Source organism: Polistes fuscatus, unplaced genomic scaffold (genome assembly GCF_010416935.1).
Source record: "Polistes fuscatus isolate 324 unplaced genomic scaffold, CU_Pfus_HIC Scaffold4, whole genome shotgun sequence".
NCBI lineage: Eukaryota > Metazoa > Arthropoda > Insecta > Hymenoptera > Vespidae > Polistes > Polistes fuscatus.
In genome coordinates this window covers 1,064,938-1,081,331 of record NW_025113118.1, presented here as the reverse complement: position 1 = coordinate 1,081,331, position 16,394 = coordinate 1,064,938, and the positions used below count along the sequence as shown (strand labels likewise).

Genomic DNA, 16,394 nt, shown 5'->3' with positions numbered 1-16,394 from the left:
GGATTCAATTGTGTGCAACTTCGACAAAGCGAAAGAGCGCATTCGATACTAAACTCAATAAATACATCTGATCGATGAATGTGCTCTGTCGCCGATATTTACCTTCCATTTTCCACTGTTTTTATAATTTTCTTTCATTTTTTATCTCTTTCTTTCTCACGCTCTCTTTCGCTCTTTTACTCTTTCACTAACTCACTCTCTCTCTCTCTCTTTCTCTCTTGTTCTTCTACTCTCTTTCACTCTTCTATTATCTTTCATTAACCTCCGTTCTATTTTTCACACTTATACTTTCCTTTTTACCTTTTTTTCTATCTCTCATTCTTTATCATTGTTATTAACTACTATTATCATCGTGAAATGTATCTATGTATATAAGATAATCCTTAAATTTACTTCGCTAAACTTTGCAAACTGAGAATCTTGAATTTATTTTTCTAAGTCGTAGAATTATTTACAATGAAGGTTTAAATTGCTACAGATCGTAACAATATTTATTTAGGAGGGGTTTTCATATTTTCCATTCTCTTTTCTTTTGTCCTACCCTTCCCCGTCTCATGATAATAATAATCATTAAAGAAATAATTATAATAATAAAAATAATAATAATAGTAAGAAGAATAAAAATAATATTAATAATTATAATAATAAAACTAATAGTAATAATAATTATAATTATAATAATAATGCCTTTGCGACTTCGTTGGCTTGGTTTGGCTTGAGCGGTTCCAATGTCAACGGGTTGCAAATTCATCAACAAAAAAATCTACTTATGTTGATCTGTATGTTTTTTCTTTTTAATAATTGACTTTTTGTTAATTGTATACCGTAAGATTGCGGCATAATCGAATATGCTACACTTTAAACATTATGTCATACTATATATGTAATATATATATATATATATATACATATGCAAATATACATATATATTTATATATATTACTATACGTTAAATTCTTAACTCGGAACCTAAAATTCAAGGCGGTTCGATAATGTAAGCGTGCACACTCGCACGTGTTTATTCAAGTTCGTTCATTATTCCAGTTTATCTAAAAAGCGAAGGCGATAAGTGTTTTTTCCTTTCTTTTCTTTTTTTGCATGAATTTGTTGAGAAAATAACGAATACCGCGATGGACTAGGTTCGGTTAAGTAACTTTGATCATTCAATCCAATTTTTTTGTCTAACATGATTTTCTTTTTTTCTTTATATTTATTTTTATTTTTTTTTTCTATCACTCACTCAGCATACGTTCACGTGGAGGATCAAGGGCAGCGATTTTATCCTTCATGGAGTGCTCGTCGAAGTCGGATTAGCGTCGTCGACGTGAGCACTCAACACTTTATTCATCGTCCTCGGACTAAAACAATGTTAAATTTGTTTGAGTAAAACGAATTTTCAGACATAGGTACATGCGCGTGATCACTCTGACGGATTACTTTTAAAAATGCGTTTTTAATATTTTATGTAACAACCCGTCTCGTATTCTATCTATCTCTTTCTCTCTTTAGCTGCAAAATAAGCGTTTGCGGTTATCCGCAATTACGGGCTCATATTGGGTCGGGAGTTTCGAAAGTTTTTCGGGATTCTTTGGAGATAAATTTTAATGATTGATTACAATGCAAAGTCACAAATTAAAAATTTGAATACAGAACAAGACGAAAAAATAATGTTCTAAATCGAGCTTCGGATCTCAAATTGAACATTAGTTCGTGAATTGAAATAACGAATATTTGGATTAGATAAATCTGATAATAAGTTTATGCATTTACAAACTTTCGGGTCCCGACTCGATACATTCCAATCATAACCAGTCCCGATCTTAAATTTGTAATTTTGGGTTCTTGCACAATTCTCGGCAAGGAAATCATGTTAAAATAAGAGGAGTCAGAAAACGAATGATAGCTAGACGGATTATTCGGCCGCCACTTGATGTTCCACGCTACTAATTTTTTCCTTCCGTTTTCGTTTTTTATTATTCTTATCAACGGATATGATAAAAAATTAAATTTTACTAAACGCGATTGCCTAGAAGAATAGTCGACAGCCGAAAGAGCTGCCGAAAACGCACTACGGCCGATAGTGGACACAATCGACCCAAGTTATCTAATCGTCATCGATTTGCGCGACGTAATTTACTTTTTAAATACTTAAGATCAATGATACTCTACGATGTTCATTACAATGTCTCTCATTTTTTATCTTTCATTTATTCTTACGTTACTCATACTTCGTACCTTCTTCTTTCTCTCCCATCGAGAGACGTCGTGATTATCGTGAGAAAAAAAATTTTACTATTGGTACTACCCCGTTTCGTACATTCGTTATGAATATGCTTATGCATGAACAATAGGTTCTTCTAACGACCAAATCGAATACACCCCCATGAAGAAATTTATTAATGTGTTTAGACACATCGTTCAATTCGATTCGATGAAAATTGTGAAAATGGAAAATCTGATAGGAATCGAATTATTGAATAATTTTCAGATAGTGATCAAGAAAGTTGGAAAAAGCTTTTGAGAAAATGATCATATCGATGAGATTCTAAAGAAAGTAACAAGACTCGAGCAGTATGATAGGAACAAAGAATAACAAGTGGAATGCAATTGCACATGTGTAGTTTCAAAAGAAACTCTGCATTTTGCGTTGTAAAATACTTGATACGGCTTATCTTCTTTTTACTTCGTCACTATCCGAAAATTTTCAAAGGTTACATATATTATTATAAGTTCGAAGTAAAAGATGGGAGTGTTCGATTGTATTCGCGTATAGCAAAGACTCTTTAAAGAGACTATCAGACGACTTCACTTTTATAGAATATCAAGGTTGAAGCCTGCTGTGGAATCGAGCGAGTTAAGCAATTCTTGAGCGCTGAAGTTTGATGTGTCTCCCGCGGGTAGATTTTCCAAAAACTCAAGACTAAAATCAGCCGCTGCCACGGAAGGATCCGTGGTCGTTGGCGGTGGTTGAGTATGTTGCTGGCTAAGTGTGCGGACTGCTGGACTCCCCGTTCCGTATTGTTGATGAGGATGGAGTGGGGAGCCTGAAAGACGAACAGAGTTATTCGTCCCAATCCGCACTCTTTTCGCATTTTTCACATATAATATTGGTTGTTACGAAACACACCAGTGCCACTGTTGGAAACTGAATTAACGTTAGACGATTGCGACATCTGCATCTGTAAGGACATTTGATTATTATTCTGTTGCATTGTTAAAGTTTGTTGCTGGTGTTGTTGCGAAAGAAGTTGTTGCATCTGAGCGTTATTGGCGATTCCTGGATTGGCAATAGCATTGCTTTGTGAACGTATTAATTGTTGATGTTGCATCTGTGCTGCGTTTATCTGCATACCACCAGTACCACCCATACCGAAACCACCTAAGAAGAGAAAAAAAGATTTAATTATAATATGTACGTTGAAAAAAATACGAGAGAAATGTACGATTAAACGCAATAAACGCTGTAAAGTAAACAAAATGAATGCTTACCTTGATGACTCTGTTGATTAAATTGTGATCGCATTTGAGCTTGAAAGCCTTGTTGTTGCTGATTCAACAAAACGTGTCTCCATTCTGGTAGGTTGTTACGTCCAGTAATATTATTGCCAAGACCGTCTGGAGGTCCGACACTGACGTTCGGCGGCCGTTGATTGTTGGTCCTTGGATAACCCAATCGCTGGTGCATCTGATGCATACTGCTTATAGCAGCCATATTACTGCTACTCATATACATGTTACCCCCAGCTGCGTGCAACGCCTGCTGTTGTTGTTGCTGTGCCATTTGTGGCCTCATCATCGGACCTACATTCAAAACAGTTCCGAATTATTATTTTTCTTTTTCATACTTTATTTCAATATTTTTTTAACAAACTTTTTAATAGGACAACAACAAATTTCAAGAAAATAAAACTTATATTTGTCATCGCGTATTGTATTTTATTCGAAAGTCATAAGCCGAATTTACAAAATTGATAAGATAGCATTTTATATGTTTTGCCTTGGATGAGATTTCACGAAACTTAGTTCGACCAGATCGATAAGAGTCTTGTGGAAGCCATGGTGGATAAGGATAGTTTCGAATGCTCTCTTTCTCGCTTCTATCTATATACACGTCTCACTTTTCGCTATCTTCCTGAGCTACCCAAGCAAGATTCAATACAACAACGGTACTGAACTCATTTACGTCGAGCTGTTCTACTGAATGTTTAAATCAACGAAAATACTGTAATTTCAGACAATGCGACCAGACTTCTGCTGTTAAAGATTACATCCGTCCTTCCTTCCGTAAAAATCCATTATCCTCTTACAAATTTCAAATACATAAATATAAAATTCAAATTTACTAATACAATTACTATAATATTACATTTGCGCGTAAAATTTTCACTGATGCAAGGAGACAGAAGTGCAAAAGGTTTCCAATGAAATTTACGTAAGCTCTTTCTATTCGTGCCGTCGCTTTAGAGATTGTTTCATGAATCTTTTTCGAACGGTGAGGGAAAACGATTCTCATTAACTTGAGGGCGTTGAAGTGTTACGTTCTCGGGTATAAAAAGATTGGAAAAGGATAAAAAAAAAGGGAAGATTCCCGTTTGATCTCTAGGTGGAGAAAGGTAGTACTACATAATCGACTGACCAATGCCAATCTCTTTGGTAATAAACCACTCTCGAAGTAGTAAGAACCATCATCGTGGAAAGAGCGTTTCGAGCTTTGGCTAAGGATGAAAGAATCAATAATAGGGACGCATTCTCATTACCTTGAGTGCCTTCTAACTTTGGCTGGACGCCAGTATATACGAAAGTGACGTACGGCCGATGTACTTTTAGGGAAAAATAAGAAGATGAAACAAGAGAAATGCAAAAAAAAAGCTAACGGTAAGCAAAGGCTATAAAAGAAGCTCAGTGGTTCTAACTCTTGTCGGTTATGCAAAAAGAAACAAAAAAAAACGAGTCCTGATGAATGCTTTCTCTTTCTTCTATCTTTTATCAAGAAGAGAATGATCTTTATTCTTTCGGAAGTGCAAACATCTTAACCGGTAGTTGCTTCGTGGTTTTTCTTTTCTTAAACGTCAGGTCATCGATATTTCAAGTCACATTATGCAACAGGTTTCTAGATTCTAAGGAAACGTTTGATGCGTCAGACTGTTAAACGCTATTCACGACCTTTGAAAGGATGATCGTTAAAAAATCGTCTAATCGCACGAATAAATGGTTTTTTCGATACATAGACGTTAAACATTCTTCGCTTTCTTTGAAAGAAATGATGTATTGGTAGAACTATCGAAATTATCGTTTACGATAAATAAATGAACAATATAAAATGATAACTTACCAGAAGGTGGCATCGGTTGCTGTGTGACTCTGCGCATAGGTCCAGGATTCGAAAATCTAGCCTGTTGACTCATTCCGATGCCAGCGTGCATCATTTGTGCTTGTGCTGCGGCTTTGTATTCTGGGGGAGGTGGCCGTACAGCTCCTATTCCTCCTGTCATATGCTGTTGCTGTTGCATAGCCTACGATTATAAAAAGGAAATAACATCAGATGTGTACCAATCGAGGATAAATTAACATGTTATACCGTGTATGAAACGGGAAGAGAATATAAAGACAGTAAACGAAACTGTTCCCCTATCACGCTATATTTGACACGCTTTGTAAAATTTACAGGAAACAGGCTTCATCCGTTTCCGAAATTCGGAATATATGGTCGACTCGAAAGTGTCAAAACAAAAAAAAACAGAAAGTAACACATTTAAAAGTATTAAGGATCGAGACTTTAACGGAAAGAAAGACGCGTTACGACGATGTTCCTCTGTAAAACTTTTTGATATGCATCGATGGACGGTTCTCCGTGTTGTGGCTCATTGTCATCTAGCTGCTACGAAGCGTTCGAATTATCGTCGTTGCACAAGTTCTCGCGGATTGCATTTCCATTTCCTGGTGTTACGCCGGCGCAACGAACCTCTAGCGAGGGAGAAACGCCGGGCAAGCGGACCAAGCAAAAGAAAAACCGTACTGTGAGAGGACTGTGAGAAGAGCCAGATACGTTCTTTGCTCTTTCTCTTTCTCTTTCTTTCTTTCTCTCTCGCTCTAACTTTTTTACTCTTTTTCGCGTCGTCTCTTGTCCTATATATATGTATATAGTCGACGGTAACGTCTTTCCATTCTCGGCCGAGCAACAACCTGTGATTAACCGAGCAACGCCCTTTTGCTCTCTCGAAGAACCGCGCCAATGGAGAACGGAGGAAGTCATCCTTAAAACGGGCACGTAGTAATTTCGCATGTGCTTTCCAATTGATTTCTATGAAAACATCGGCGACTTTTCTTTGGGTCACCTATAACCTGACTCTTTCTTCTTTTTTTTTTCAAGAAATAGATTGAGAAATCTTCAATTCGAATATGTTCAATTTATTTTAATAAAGTTCGAGAACTCTATTTGTTGAGAGTTCAGATTTCGCAATAGGATAATGAACGAAGGACGAATAAATATTTTTACCCAATTGATACGGATAATCCGAACGAAGTTGAGTACTTGCGAATCTACGACGATAGGAAAGCTACCATTATTTTCTATCGATTTTCGATAATGACGAACGAGTCGAGTTGATTTAGAATTACGCGCGTCCATTTAACATTTGCGGTAGCTTAAAAGTTTCCTACTTCCGTTCGCGTATCAGTAATAATATCAAATATAGAAGTTGTGCGAAATGATTAATTAACATTCGACGTAAAATTTTAATAAACATCTTAAAAATTACGGGATTATGAGCATGCTTACAATTACAATCGTTACCATTAACGATGATTCAAAATTGACGATTAATTATAAACAAAATTAATGTATTTCCAAAGAACTTGTAACAAATTTTATAAATTATAATTTTGTGTAATCATTATTAATTATCATGATATTCAACATAACCGTTTACAAAACTTCCTTAGACATTTCTAAATAGTAGAGTTGATTGATGCGTTATGTATCTCGATTAGCGATCCTCAATCGCGTGTCCGCATCAACATGCATATTTTTATGGCGTTTCAGCGCGTCTACGTACGGACGAATAACATAAATGATAGGATAAGAACAAGAGTGAGAATGAAAGAAAGATATATATATAGATATAGAGAGAGAGAGGGAGAATAAGAAGAGAGGGGAGAATCAAAGAGAAACTCGGTAGTTACGATCTAAGGATGACTAACCAATTGCGTGAAACGTACAATTAGTAACTGGATCATGGCTGGAATTGGCTCTCGTGTACCTTAACATTATTGAGATAATGATCGCGTTACAACTGAGTCATCTGTTAATAAACTATATGGCGAGCGTTCGCGAATGTAACGAGAGATATGAGTGGGTGTAAGTATGTTCGAACTGCGCTTCGATTCGTTCCAGCATATAATATTTTGTTAGGGATTTGGTATCATCGTTTTTATTTTTAATATAGTCTATTGTCCGAATTTGTCAATGATCTATTAACACACATTCCATGTAGAGATTATTTGTCTAGATAATAATGGTAAATAAATTGTTAATATTATTGGAAAATATAAAGTAAATATCTTTAATCGAGAATATGATGATTAGGTAGATATAGAGAGGAGAAACGGAAGGCGATAAGTATGTGATACGTCTACTTTCCCATTTTTATCGTCTTAGATATCCTAGAGCGTTCTAGAATAGCTAATGATCTTACTTAATTTATTTTATTTGTATATAAGCGAATGTCAACCACCGTACGGCCTCATTTTACGATTTCTTCTTGAACTATGAGCTTGTTAATAATACCTACATCATTTTAACATTTTCTCTTCGAATCAATAATTAGAAAATAAAATGTTTATCTCGATGTACTGTTACTACGTCTATTTCGTATATTTGTCGATATAATCTATTGCTAAAACTATTACAACGTAACAATAAGTATATGTTTTCCTAATAGATCGTTAAATTTTGAGATCATTCTTTAAGATAGATATCGGTTTGTATTGCTAAATGCTGGTAAAGAGTAAATTCAGTTCTATCAACAGAATTAAAACGTCGAGTTTAGATACGACGGATCTACTTCATTTTTCAAACGGAAAGGATCCGTTTCTTGTTTCGTTGACTACCTTCTGTTCGTCTTTAAGAAGCCACCACTACGCAGCTATTTGTGTCGTTTCTTTCAGGATACAAAAGATACAAGAGTTGGAAAGTTTCTGTTGATACCTGTTGCACATCAGAGAAACATCGCGAGAACGGATTCAGCCGTTGCATTCGGATTTAATGTCTTGGATAATGCGAGGTCTGCAATTTCGTGTCACGATCCTTCTCTACCGTTTAATAATCAAAAAAGTTCTTTTCTTTCGGAGAATTATATTTGAACAGACTAGTATGAGTAAGGGACAGAATTTTGTTCAATTATCGAATCAATTTAAGCGTAAGGGGAACAAAAATCGATGTATATAAAAGAATCATCCAAGTTACCTGGTTAGAATAAATGTTCGTCCGAGTTACCTGCTGGGCGCGCATCATCTGCTGCTGCATGATCTTGGCATGTTGATGTTGGTCCACTTGATTTTGTGGGACCTGCTGGGGATGACCGCGAGCACCGGTAGCAGCACCAGTTTGAGGGACGCTACCAGCCGCAGCAGCAGCAGCGGCAGCAGCAGCTCTCTGTCTCAGACTTTGCTGAGTGAAGTTAATAGTCTGTGATTGCGATACTGAGCAGTAAGTATCTGCTTGGCCAGGTCCTGATTGATTAGGTGCCTGTTGTTGATTAAAGTACATCCCTTGTTGAGCAGCCACGGATACTCCAGGTTTTAAATCTCCTGTGAGCTGCATATGTTGACCCGCAGATACCTAAAATCAACAAATTATTCATGATACAATCATCGTTCTTATGTGATTTTTATGATATTTTTTTGCATTCCCAAGACCTCATGCTTTTTCGTATAGTCAAATTTTAAAGTGATATCTCCTGGAGTCACCATTTTTCAATGTAAATGGGCATACTTTACATATCCCCATGTTTACCGTCGCACAGAAGCGAAACTTTCCTATACGTCATCTATCCCGAAAATCGTAAAACAGATCCCAGCCGGGGAATAAATATTTTACGAGTATCGTGCACGTCGATAGCTCTATCCGGAATCTCATTTAAATTCCTGATCTCTTATTATTGCGCGCGCTCTTGTACACGCGATATCCTTTACGTCGTGCATGGTTCATGGTCTAGAATAGAAGATCGGATCGCGAAGTTTCGATCGAACCTTACTGGTTCCTACCCTTCTCTTTCCCCTTTGTTTCCGTACATTCAACATCGCCACGGGCGGCCAAGAATTTAGTTTCTGAAAAAAAAAAAACGTCGGACAAGTGGCGACTATTGTCCTGTCTCGTTTGCTGGTATCGTAGGCAATGATACGAAATGGCTACCGTTCCCCTCTATTTCATTCGGTTGTAGAAAGACAAAAGGGGAAGAGTTCGGGGATGTGCTTGAACTGCTTTAACAAACAGAAAGAGAGAGAGAGAGAGAGAGAGAGAGAGAGAAAGAAAGAGAAGATGAAAGGAAAGAAACAACCCACACTCCGAGCTTTGTGTCTGCGGATGACCTTTACCCTGGCTGATCGAACCGCGTCGTAATCTAGTGCGAGTTTCTATCTTGTGCGGCTTAATACAAACTAACGATAAAATATGCCAAGAAAATAGCAATGAAAACGGTATAATCGAAACCGTGAGGATTTATTTTTATGCTTGATTAGATTGGAATAAGTCCAAAATTATTTGCTATCGGAGCCTTTGGCAAGATGAAAAAGACACGTTTTAACGTTTATAAAATCATTACTTTCTCTTTTCAAAAAGTACCTTTTTTTGCGTTATTGATTATTTCTTATTTCACAATAGGAGTTTAAGAATCTGTGTACATACTTCGTAATCTCTATTGTATCTACTACTTCCTTCTATCGAAGTGAATATGATTCATATCAATAAGCTATGCGTCAGTGAGTTGTGATCAATATTAGGAACTTAATCATTCTTCTCTAATTCAATCACTACGTGATTATTAAACCTTCTATTCTTTGAAAAATAATACGATCTTGCTTTGTGATTATACGATCTTGCGATGTGATTATTTTGAATGTGAAATGTTAGGAGATATTGTATTATAAATTTGTTAAGAGACGCGATAAGAGTCCGAAATAATGTTTAGTCGTTGATTTTTAACGAATCACGATCAGAGCAAAATTCATAGTGCTTCTAATCTATTTGTAAGTTAAATCAGGAGCATCGAATAATAGTAGCGTGCGACATTCCTCATTGACCTCGAACCACTTATCGGTTGTCTCCGCTACTCCTTTGTTCGGGCACGCATCATATGGAAATCGACGAGGTGGTACCGCAGTGGTGCGTCTTTATTATAGCAAACGACTTATGGCTACAGCGGTTGCTAAAGTGTCACAAGGTCTCGTACGAACGCATCGAGGACTTCGTATAATATATCTAATGTAAGCCACTAGTGTCAATTACGAATATCTTCGAAGATAGGCGATATATTTCGTTTGACATTACCTAAGAATTTATTGAAGTTATTTTGAATGATAATTACTACTTAATAATTAATAATTAGCAAACAAATTTTCTATAATCAATTTATCGAAATATACAAATAGAATTTTTAGAATGCAACAACTTTGTAATTACAGACTAGTTGTTTTTGCGAATATAACGTAATTGGTGGAGAAAAAAAGTTATAAAAGAGATTATTCGTGTTAATTAGTTTATGCCTATCCTTGAATCTTTCTACGCAACCTAATCGATCATTTTATTGACAAGATTTAGCGAAGTATCATTATTCGATAAGTAAATCAAATGAAAAACAAATGTGTGGAAAATATTTTATTTTCATCTATCACTCTTTTAACTGCCTCTTTCGTTTACCGTTGAAAATTTCCATGACTTTCGAGAGGGCAGTAGCATGAACATTCCAATACGCAAACGAACGCGTCCTGTCACCGTTTTCACGAAGATCTTCATTACGGTAATTAGAGAACTCCACAACCCCACGAGCTGACCTCCCGTTTCGACCACTATCTCGAATTCTCTCCAACGCGCAGTGTTATTCGTATCATTCCTATATTCAAAGTAGTAGTGTTGGTAGGCGGTGTTCCATCATTGGAATATATACAAACATACATATACGCAGGAACGCACACATTAAAGAAGAAAAGGGAGTTACATACACACATTCAGTATAATATGTGATTATGTATAAGTACGTAACATGTGAGTAGCTATATAACGAGATTTTCTTATGTAACTCTATGTGCGTTTATACGTATATACATATACATATACATATACATATACATATACAGTTATGTATGTTAAAGTAATACTATGAGTGCACGACAGGGTAATGTGTACGCGCATGCGATTTATGTTTAGCCAAGAAAATTTGCGCATGTGTACTAGAATGGTACGTATACAAGGTGGATAGCGTTGTAACGCGATCGTAAGCGACACTCGCGTATGCGAGCGGCTACGCGACGTATGTTGATGTGTTCGTATATAAGTATTATAATTGATATTTTTTCGAAAACTGATTGAAAACATTTCTCTATATTTCTTCGTTAAATAAGTATATTTCATTAATAAAAAGAAATTAAAAAAAAATCGATTTATTTTTTTTAAATTATATAGAAATAAACGTAAACAATAAGATATTTGCCGTGTTATTCATGATTCTCGAATGATGACACGTACTTTGCGAAATGTTATACGTACAAATGCATGTACATAGAGAGGCACTAACAGAAGGGTCGACGTACGTGGTGTGCGTGCGGTTTACATGTTTACTGAAGCAAGAGCCCTCCGGAAGGGCATATAGTTACAAATGTGTAGGAGAAACCTACTCGTCCGGTCACGCATAATTAGCCTAAATCACGCTGCCGTCTAGCCGGGAACTCCGTTGTGTCGCGACATCTGCGAAGCACGTGTCTCGTTAGTTCGCCCATATATGGATTAGTTGCAAGCTTTTTGGCAAAATCTACCGCTTTCATTGCAGTATATCGTAAAGAAGAAGAGTATAATGGTGTAAAGGTGTAATTCTTAATGACCGAACATTGCTGTACCAATTTTAGAATGAAAAATTTTCGAAAAATGTATTTTAAAGTATGAGTATAGTTTCATATATACATTTATAATAATTAATTGCATTCAAAATATAACATCAAATAAATGACATAAGGCTTATAACTAGATCCCATCGAATTCTATCGATCGTGTAGAACGCTAACGCTTAATAAATTCTTACTGCAGAGTACATGTACGCGATACGAGAGATCAATATGTTGAACGTAATTACTATCTTTGTTACTATAGAACACTAGGTGGGTCTTGCGTATATCGGCTGATCGATTCGCTGGTAGAAACACTTTCATGAAATTTCAACCTTGTAATACGCTTTCAAAGGAGTTTAAATACATCTACGAAATATTCCTACTTTAATTAACCTACTTATTTCTCTTATAATTTTCACATCTAATTTAACACTAAATTAAATTATTTGAATCTATAATACATATGTATTATACAACTTTTCGTAGAAAAAAAACTCAAGTCTAATTTGTATAATATAATTAAATTATTAATGAATATACGAGTATATGAGATTCGTGAAAAGATTGAGCCGTTAAACTGACACCGGACCTAGAACGAACCTAACAAGATCTTTCGCTTTCTATGCGATTGTTCTATCCATTAAACTATCTATGATTCTTGGTCAACTTCCTTACGAATTCCTATTATATTTGGCATGGAGATACCCGATCCACATATATTTGAAACTTTTGGAATAATCAAAAGTCTTATTATTTTCTTATTATCGATTAATGTTGATTATTTATCGAGTCATTATATTTCAGGTTTGGTCGAGGTTATCGACCACACAAATAGTATATAGATACACATACATATTATAGAAGAATAGAATAACGGAGCTCAAAATGAAACCGATTTTCAAAGGGGGAACGTTCTCTAAGTCGAAACTATGGCATAGAGTAAAGTGGAGATGGAAGCTAAGCTAATGTAAGTATAAATCCCTCGTTATTAGCATATTGTCGAGGAGAGGTCCGAGTGTGGCCATCGTCGTCGTCGTCGTCGTCGTCGTCGTCGTCGTCGTCGTCAACGACGCACACTTGGTCGCACGATATCTTGCTATTTGAACGGCTACGTGTTTGCTAGGCACGCGGCGTACAGGCGTGGAATCGTATTGTAGCTAATATCACGATGTGGTAATCGCTAATCATAGCGCTTCTACTCGAGGTGCTCATTCCCAACCAACATCCGATCGAAGCAGAAATCACGTTAACTCCGATGAAGATGTTCGTATTCTTTAGAAGACACAATATATCAACGAGAAGGAATTAATTCGACGACGTTTATTGAATTTTTTTTCATTTTATTTATCTGCTCATATAATCGCTCGTTTAAAATGAAAAATACAATGTTTCATAGTCGAATGGTTAAATATTAAACGAGTTTACGTCAGAGTTGTTAACCAAATAGTCGTATGATTTATTATATTCGATGTAGAGTCTTTTAAATTTATGTCTTCAATCTGAATCTTATTTCGAAGAGATGCTACAAATATTTTTATTATGACGATAAATATAAATTTGTAGAATATAAAAATAGACGTTTTAGTTAGTTTTAGTAGGATAAACAGGTTTTTTTTTTTTAAGGAAAATAGAGAAGTCAGACGAGGTTGAAGAGAATCGGGCGGAAACTCCTGAGCTTCTAAATGCGTCTTATAATCCGGTACTGTGTAATCTTGTGAAATCGTGTGCAATAATGCGGTAGCAAGAGCATTATTACCAACGAGGAGAAGAGTGTAAAAGTAAAGAAAAATGAGCAAGGTAAAGCGAGTAGAAGTTAAGAAGGTAGGATATAGAAGAAGGCGAAGCGTTTAACCGAATAACTCATAGAATTCAAACAAGTCAAATGCAATCACTTCCTCCGAACGTGTTTTTTTTAAAAATATTTGTACTCTTTCATTTCGATTAATATTGTTAAATGAGCAACGAACAAATTTATATATGATACTTGATTTAATTAATAAAATGTTTCGTTCGTTACCGCATTTTATTCGTTTAATTATATTATTCGAACATTATTTCTACTTTTCTACTTTATTAGAGCAAAAGTTTAAAGATATTTGAATAAAATATCAATGTATGTATTCTTTCTTTAAAAATAAATCGGAATGTTATATCGATGAAGTAGTTTAATAAAATCGTGAACGATATTTCATAAAAGAAGTCTTTTCACAAGAACACAAGAAATGACTTATATTAATCGCAACATTTTGAAACTATAAAATCGATGATTTACAACATAAAATGAGATCTTGACAGTAAATATAGTATAAATAATCATGGGAAATGCTTTCTAGAAGAGAGTTCGCATCGGAGAACCACTGATCCACTTTGCAGGGTGCAACGCTCCGAGGTTCGCGAGTACTATTGCATCGCAAGAGGAATGGCATCCCAACGGTAACCTTCGAATGGACACCTCGTGACGGAATACGCAGCAGTGGAGAGATAAATCTAAGCGCATCTAGCGAAATATATTTGTTCGCAAGTTTGAATGAGAATAATTTTTCATTGAGGATTCGGCCAATCGAATCATGTCATAAATAATACGATTGGATTCAAAAACAGAGAAGAACTATATTGTCGAATGAATATAATACTTATCGATTCGATTACTTGTAATAATTAAGATCTATTAAATATAGTAGTAACCACTTAAAGAATTGGAGAAAAATAAAATGAAAATTTGAAGAGTGAAATCACAAAGTCAAACCAGGACAAATTTTCGCGGTCACTGACCTATCCCCACCCCAGAGTGTGTTGATTGCACGTACCGAGTAGATTCATCGATGTACTATCATTGGCAGAATAACGAGAAGCCATCTGCACCATCACTACCACTACAACCCCCCAACGGTTACAACCTACCGCAGAGTTAGCAGAAAATCAACGACAACCGTTTCTCTTTACTTGTTATTTGTTCAGTAATCTGTTACTTATTAACTTACAAAAAAATTTAATCCAGTTTTGTTGGTCTATTATATTTAAGCAATTATTTTCAATATATCGAATGTGTGAAACTAGATATTTCAGTTTTATAATATAATATGTGATCTAAATTGAGTTATGTATTGATACTTATCAGGCAAAGTATAATATCTTAAGATCTCAGTGATGATGAACAACCACAGGTCTGCGTTTAATTTTTAACAAGTTCGAGATTCAAAGTGTAAGAAATTGTCGATGTTTACGAAAATCCATGCGAGTATTAAATGCAAATGTAAAATGGCAGATTGCCCGATGTTGCGTTGCCACGTCGTAAGTCATATTACGAGATATTGCTGACACACACGGCATTTATGCGTTTGTCTACGAAATACGTTCATAGTACTTAATATAATGCGCTCATCATCATGATCGTTTTGTCGTACATATATCACGAGCTATTTTTCTCTCTTTAGAGTTTTATATTCTTATCATTTACGAGTAATGTCATAGAATAATATTTATATATATATTATGCATAAAACCAAAGAGTTGATCATAATTTGTTCTAAATTCAAAATGTCAATTAAGAATCGCGAATAAGTCAGATCAAGCAATAGATGATTGTCCGTATTTTAGAACACGATGTTCATGTTCGGAGGTATTCGTTGGATGACAGTCGAGAATAACTATACTCGAGCCTTGGTAGCAGACGAATAATCCGGTTGAAAAGTTAGAGCCGTAGAACAATGGAGCATTTCGTGTCGTCACTAGTACTCGGTAATTTCTCTCTACAGAGAAATGAAAACGGGAGGAGTCGCGAGAGTAAGAGAAAAAGAGAGAAGAGAGAGAAGAGAGAGAAGAGAGAAAAGAGAGAAAGAGAGAACTATGATAGGTATAATCTCATCTCATTTTACTTTACCTACATATGTTTAATTAAACTCATTTTCTTCATTGTTAATGATCTACTGTAATTTCTTACGTATTCGACGATCTTTTAACAAGTGGACAACATTCCAATGTTCAACTATAATTCCGTTAACATGACTGATTAATTATGTGCCATAATCTCCAAAAGAAATCTTTCTTAGTGATCTCCAAAACTTGTTTTCATCTCGTAGTGGTAAACGATAAGAACGACGAGCAGGGAAACAAATTCCATCTTAATACTGCACAATACTTATTATAGAATGAGATTTTGCGAACCGTGAACCGTATAGGTACTCATGATAATATCATACTTAAGAGATTCTCGTTTAAAAAATTCAAGATGAACATGTGACCAAAAATATAAGCTGAGACGTGCCATCGTTACGCTTTTATACCGAGTGGTCTTTTCT

At 35.5% G+C, this 16,394-nt stretch overlaps 1 protein-coding gene and 1 long non-coding RNA gene across 18 annotated transcripts in view; one reads left to right on the top strand and one right to left on the bottom strand.

The window, feature by feature from the left end:
• Window positions 1–791: 791 nt before the first annotated feature.
• Window positions 792–16,394, bottom strand: part of LOC122521253 (neurogenic protein mastermind-like) — a 161,768-nt gene continuing 146,165 nt past the window's right edge. For 12 of the 15 annotated variants that reach the window (XM_043641816.1, XM_043641820.1, XM_043641817.1 and 9 more), the window contains 6 exons: window positions 9,265–9,327; window positions 8,465–8,839; window positions 5,333–5,513; window positions 3,490–3,801; window positions 3,128–3,379; window positions 792–3,044 (listed from right to left, as the gene is read on the bottom strand). In XM_043641816.1, coding sequence (XP_043497751.1) covers window positions 2,812–3,044; window positions 3,128–3,379; window positions 3,490–3,801; window positions 5,333–5,513; window positions 8,465–8,839; window positions 9,265–9,327 — 1,416 coding nt within the window. In that variant the 3' untranslated portion in view covers window positions 792–2,811. The remainder of the gene's footprint in view (window positions 3,045–3,127; window positions 3,380–3,489; window positions 3,802–5,332; window positions 5,514–8,464; window positions 8,840–9,264; window positions 9,328–16,394) is intronic. The other 3 variants (XM_043641818.1, XM_043641819.1, XM_043641821.1) reach the window with 3 other exon arrangements.
• Window positions 11,495–15,891, top strand: LOC122521256. Of its 3 annotated transcripts, none has more exons than XR_006304707.1 (4): window positions 11,495–11,537; window positions 12,901–13,063; window positions 13,720–13,893; window positions 14,470–15,891. It is a non-coding gene; the product is annotated as an uncharacterized LOC122521256 (long non-coding RNA). The 3 variants fall into 3 exon arrangements; XR_006304705.1 differs by having other exon boundaries at window positions 14,430–15,891; XR_006304706.1 differs by lacking the exons at window positions 11,495–11,537; window positions 14,470–15,891 and adding an exon at window positions 11,612–12,148 and having other exon boundaries at window positions 13,720–13,879.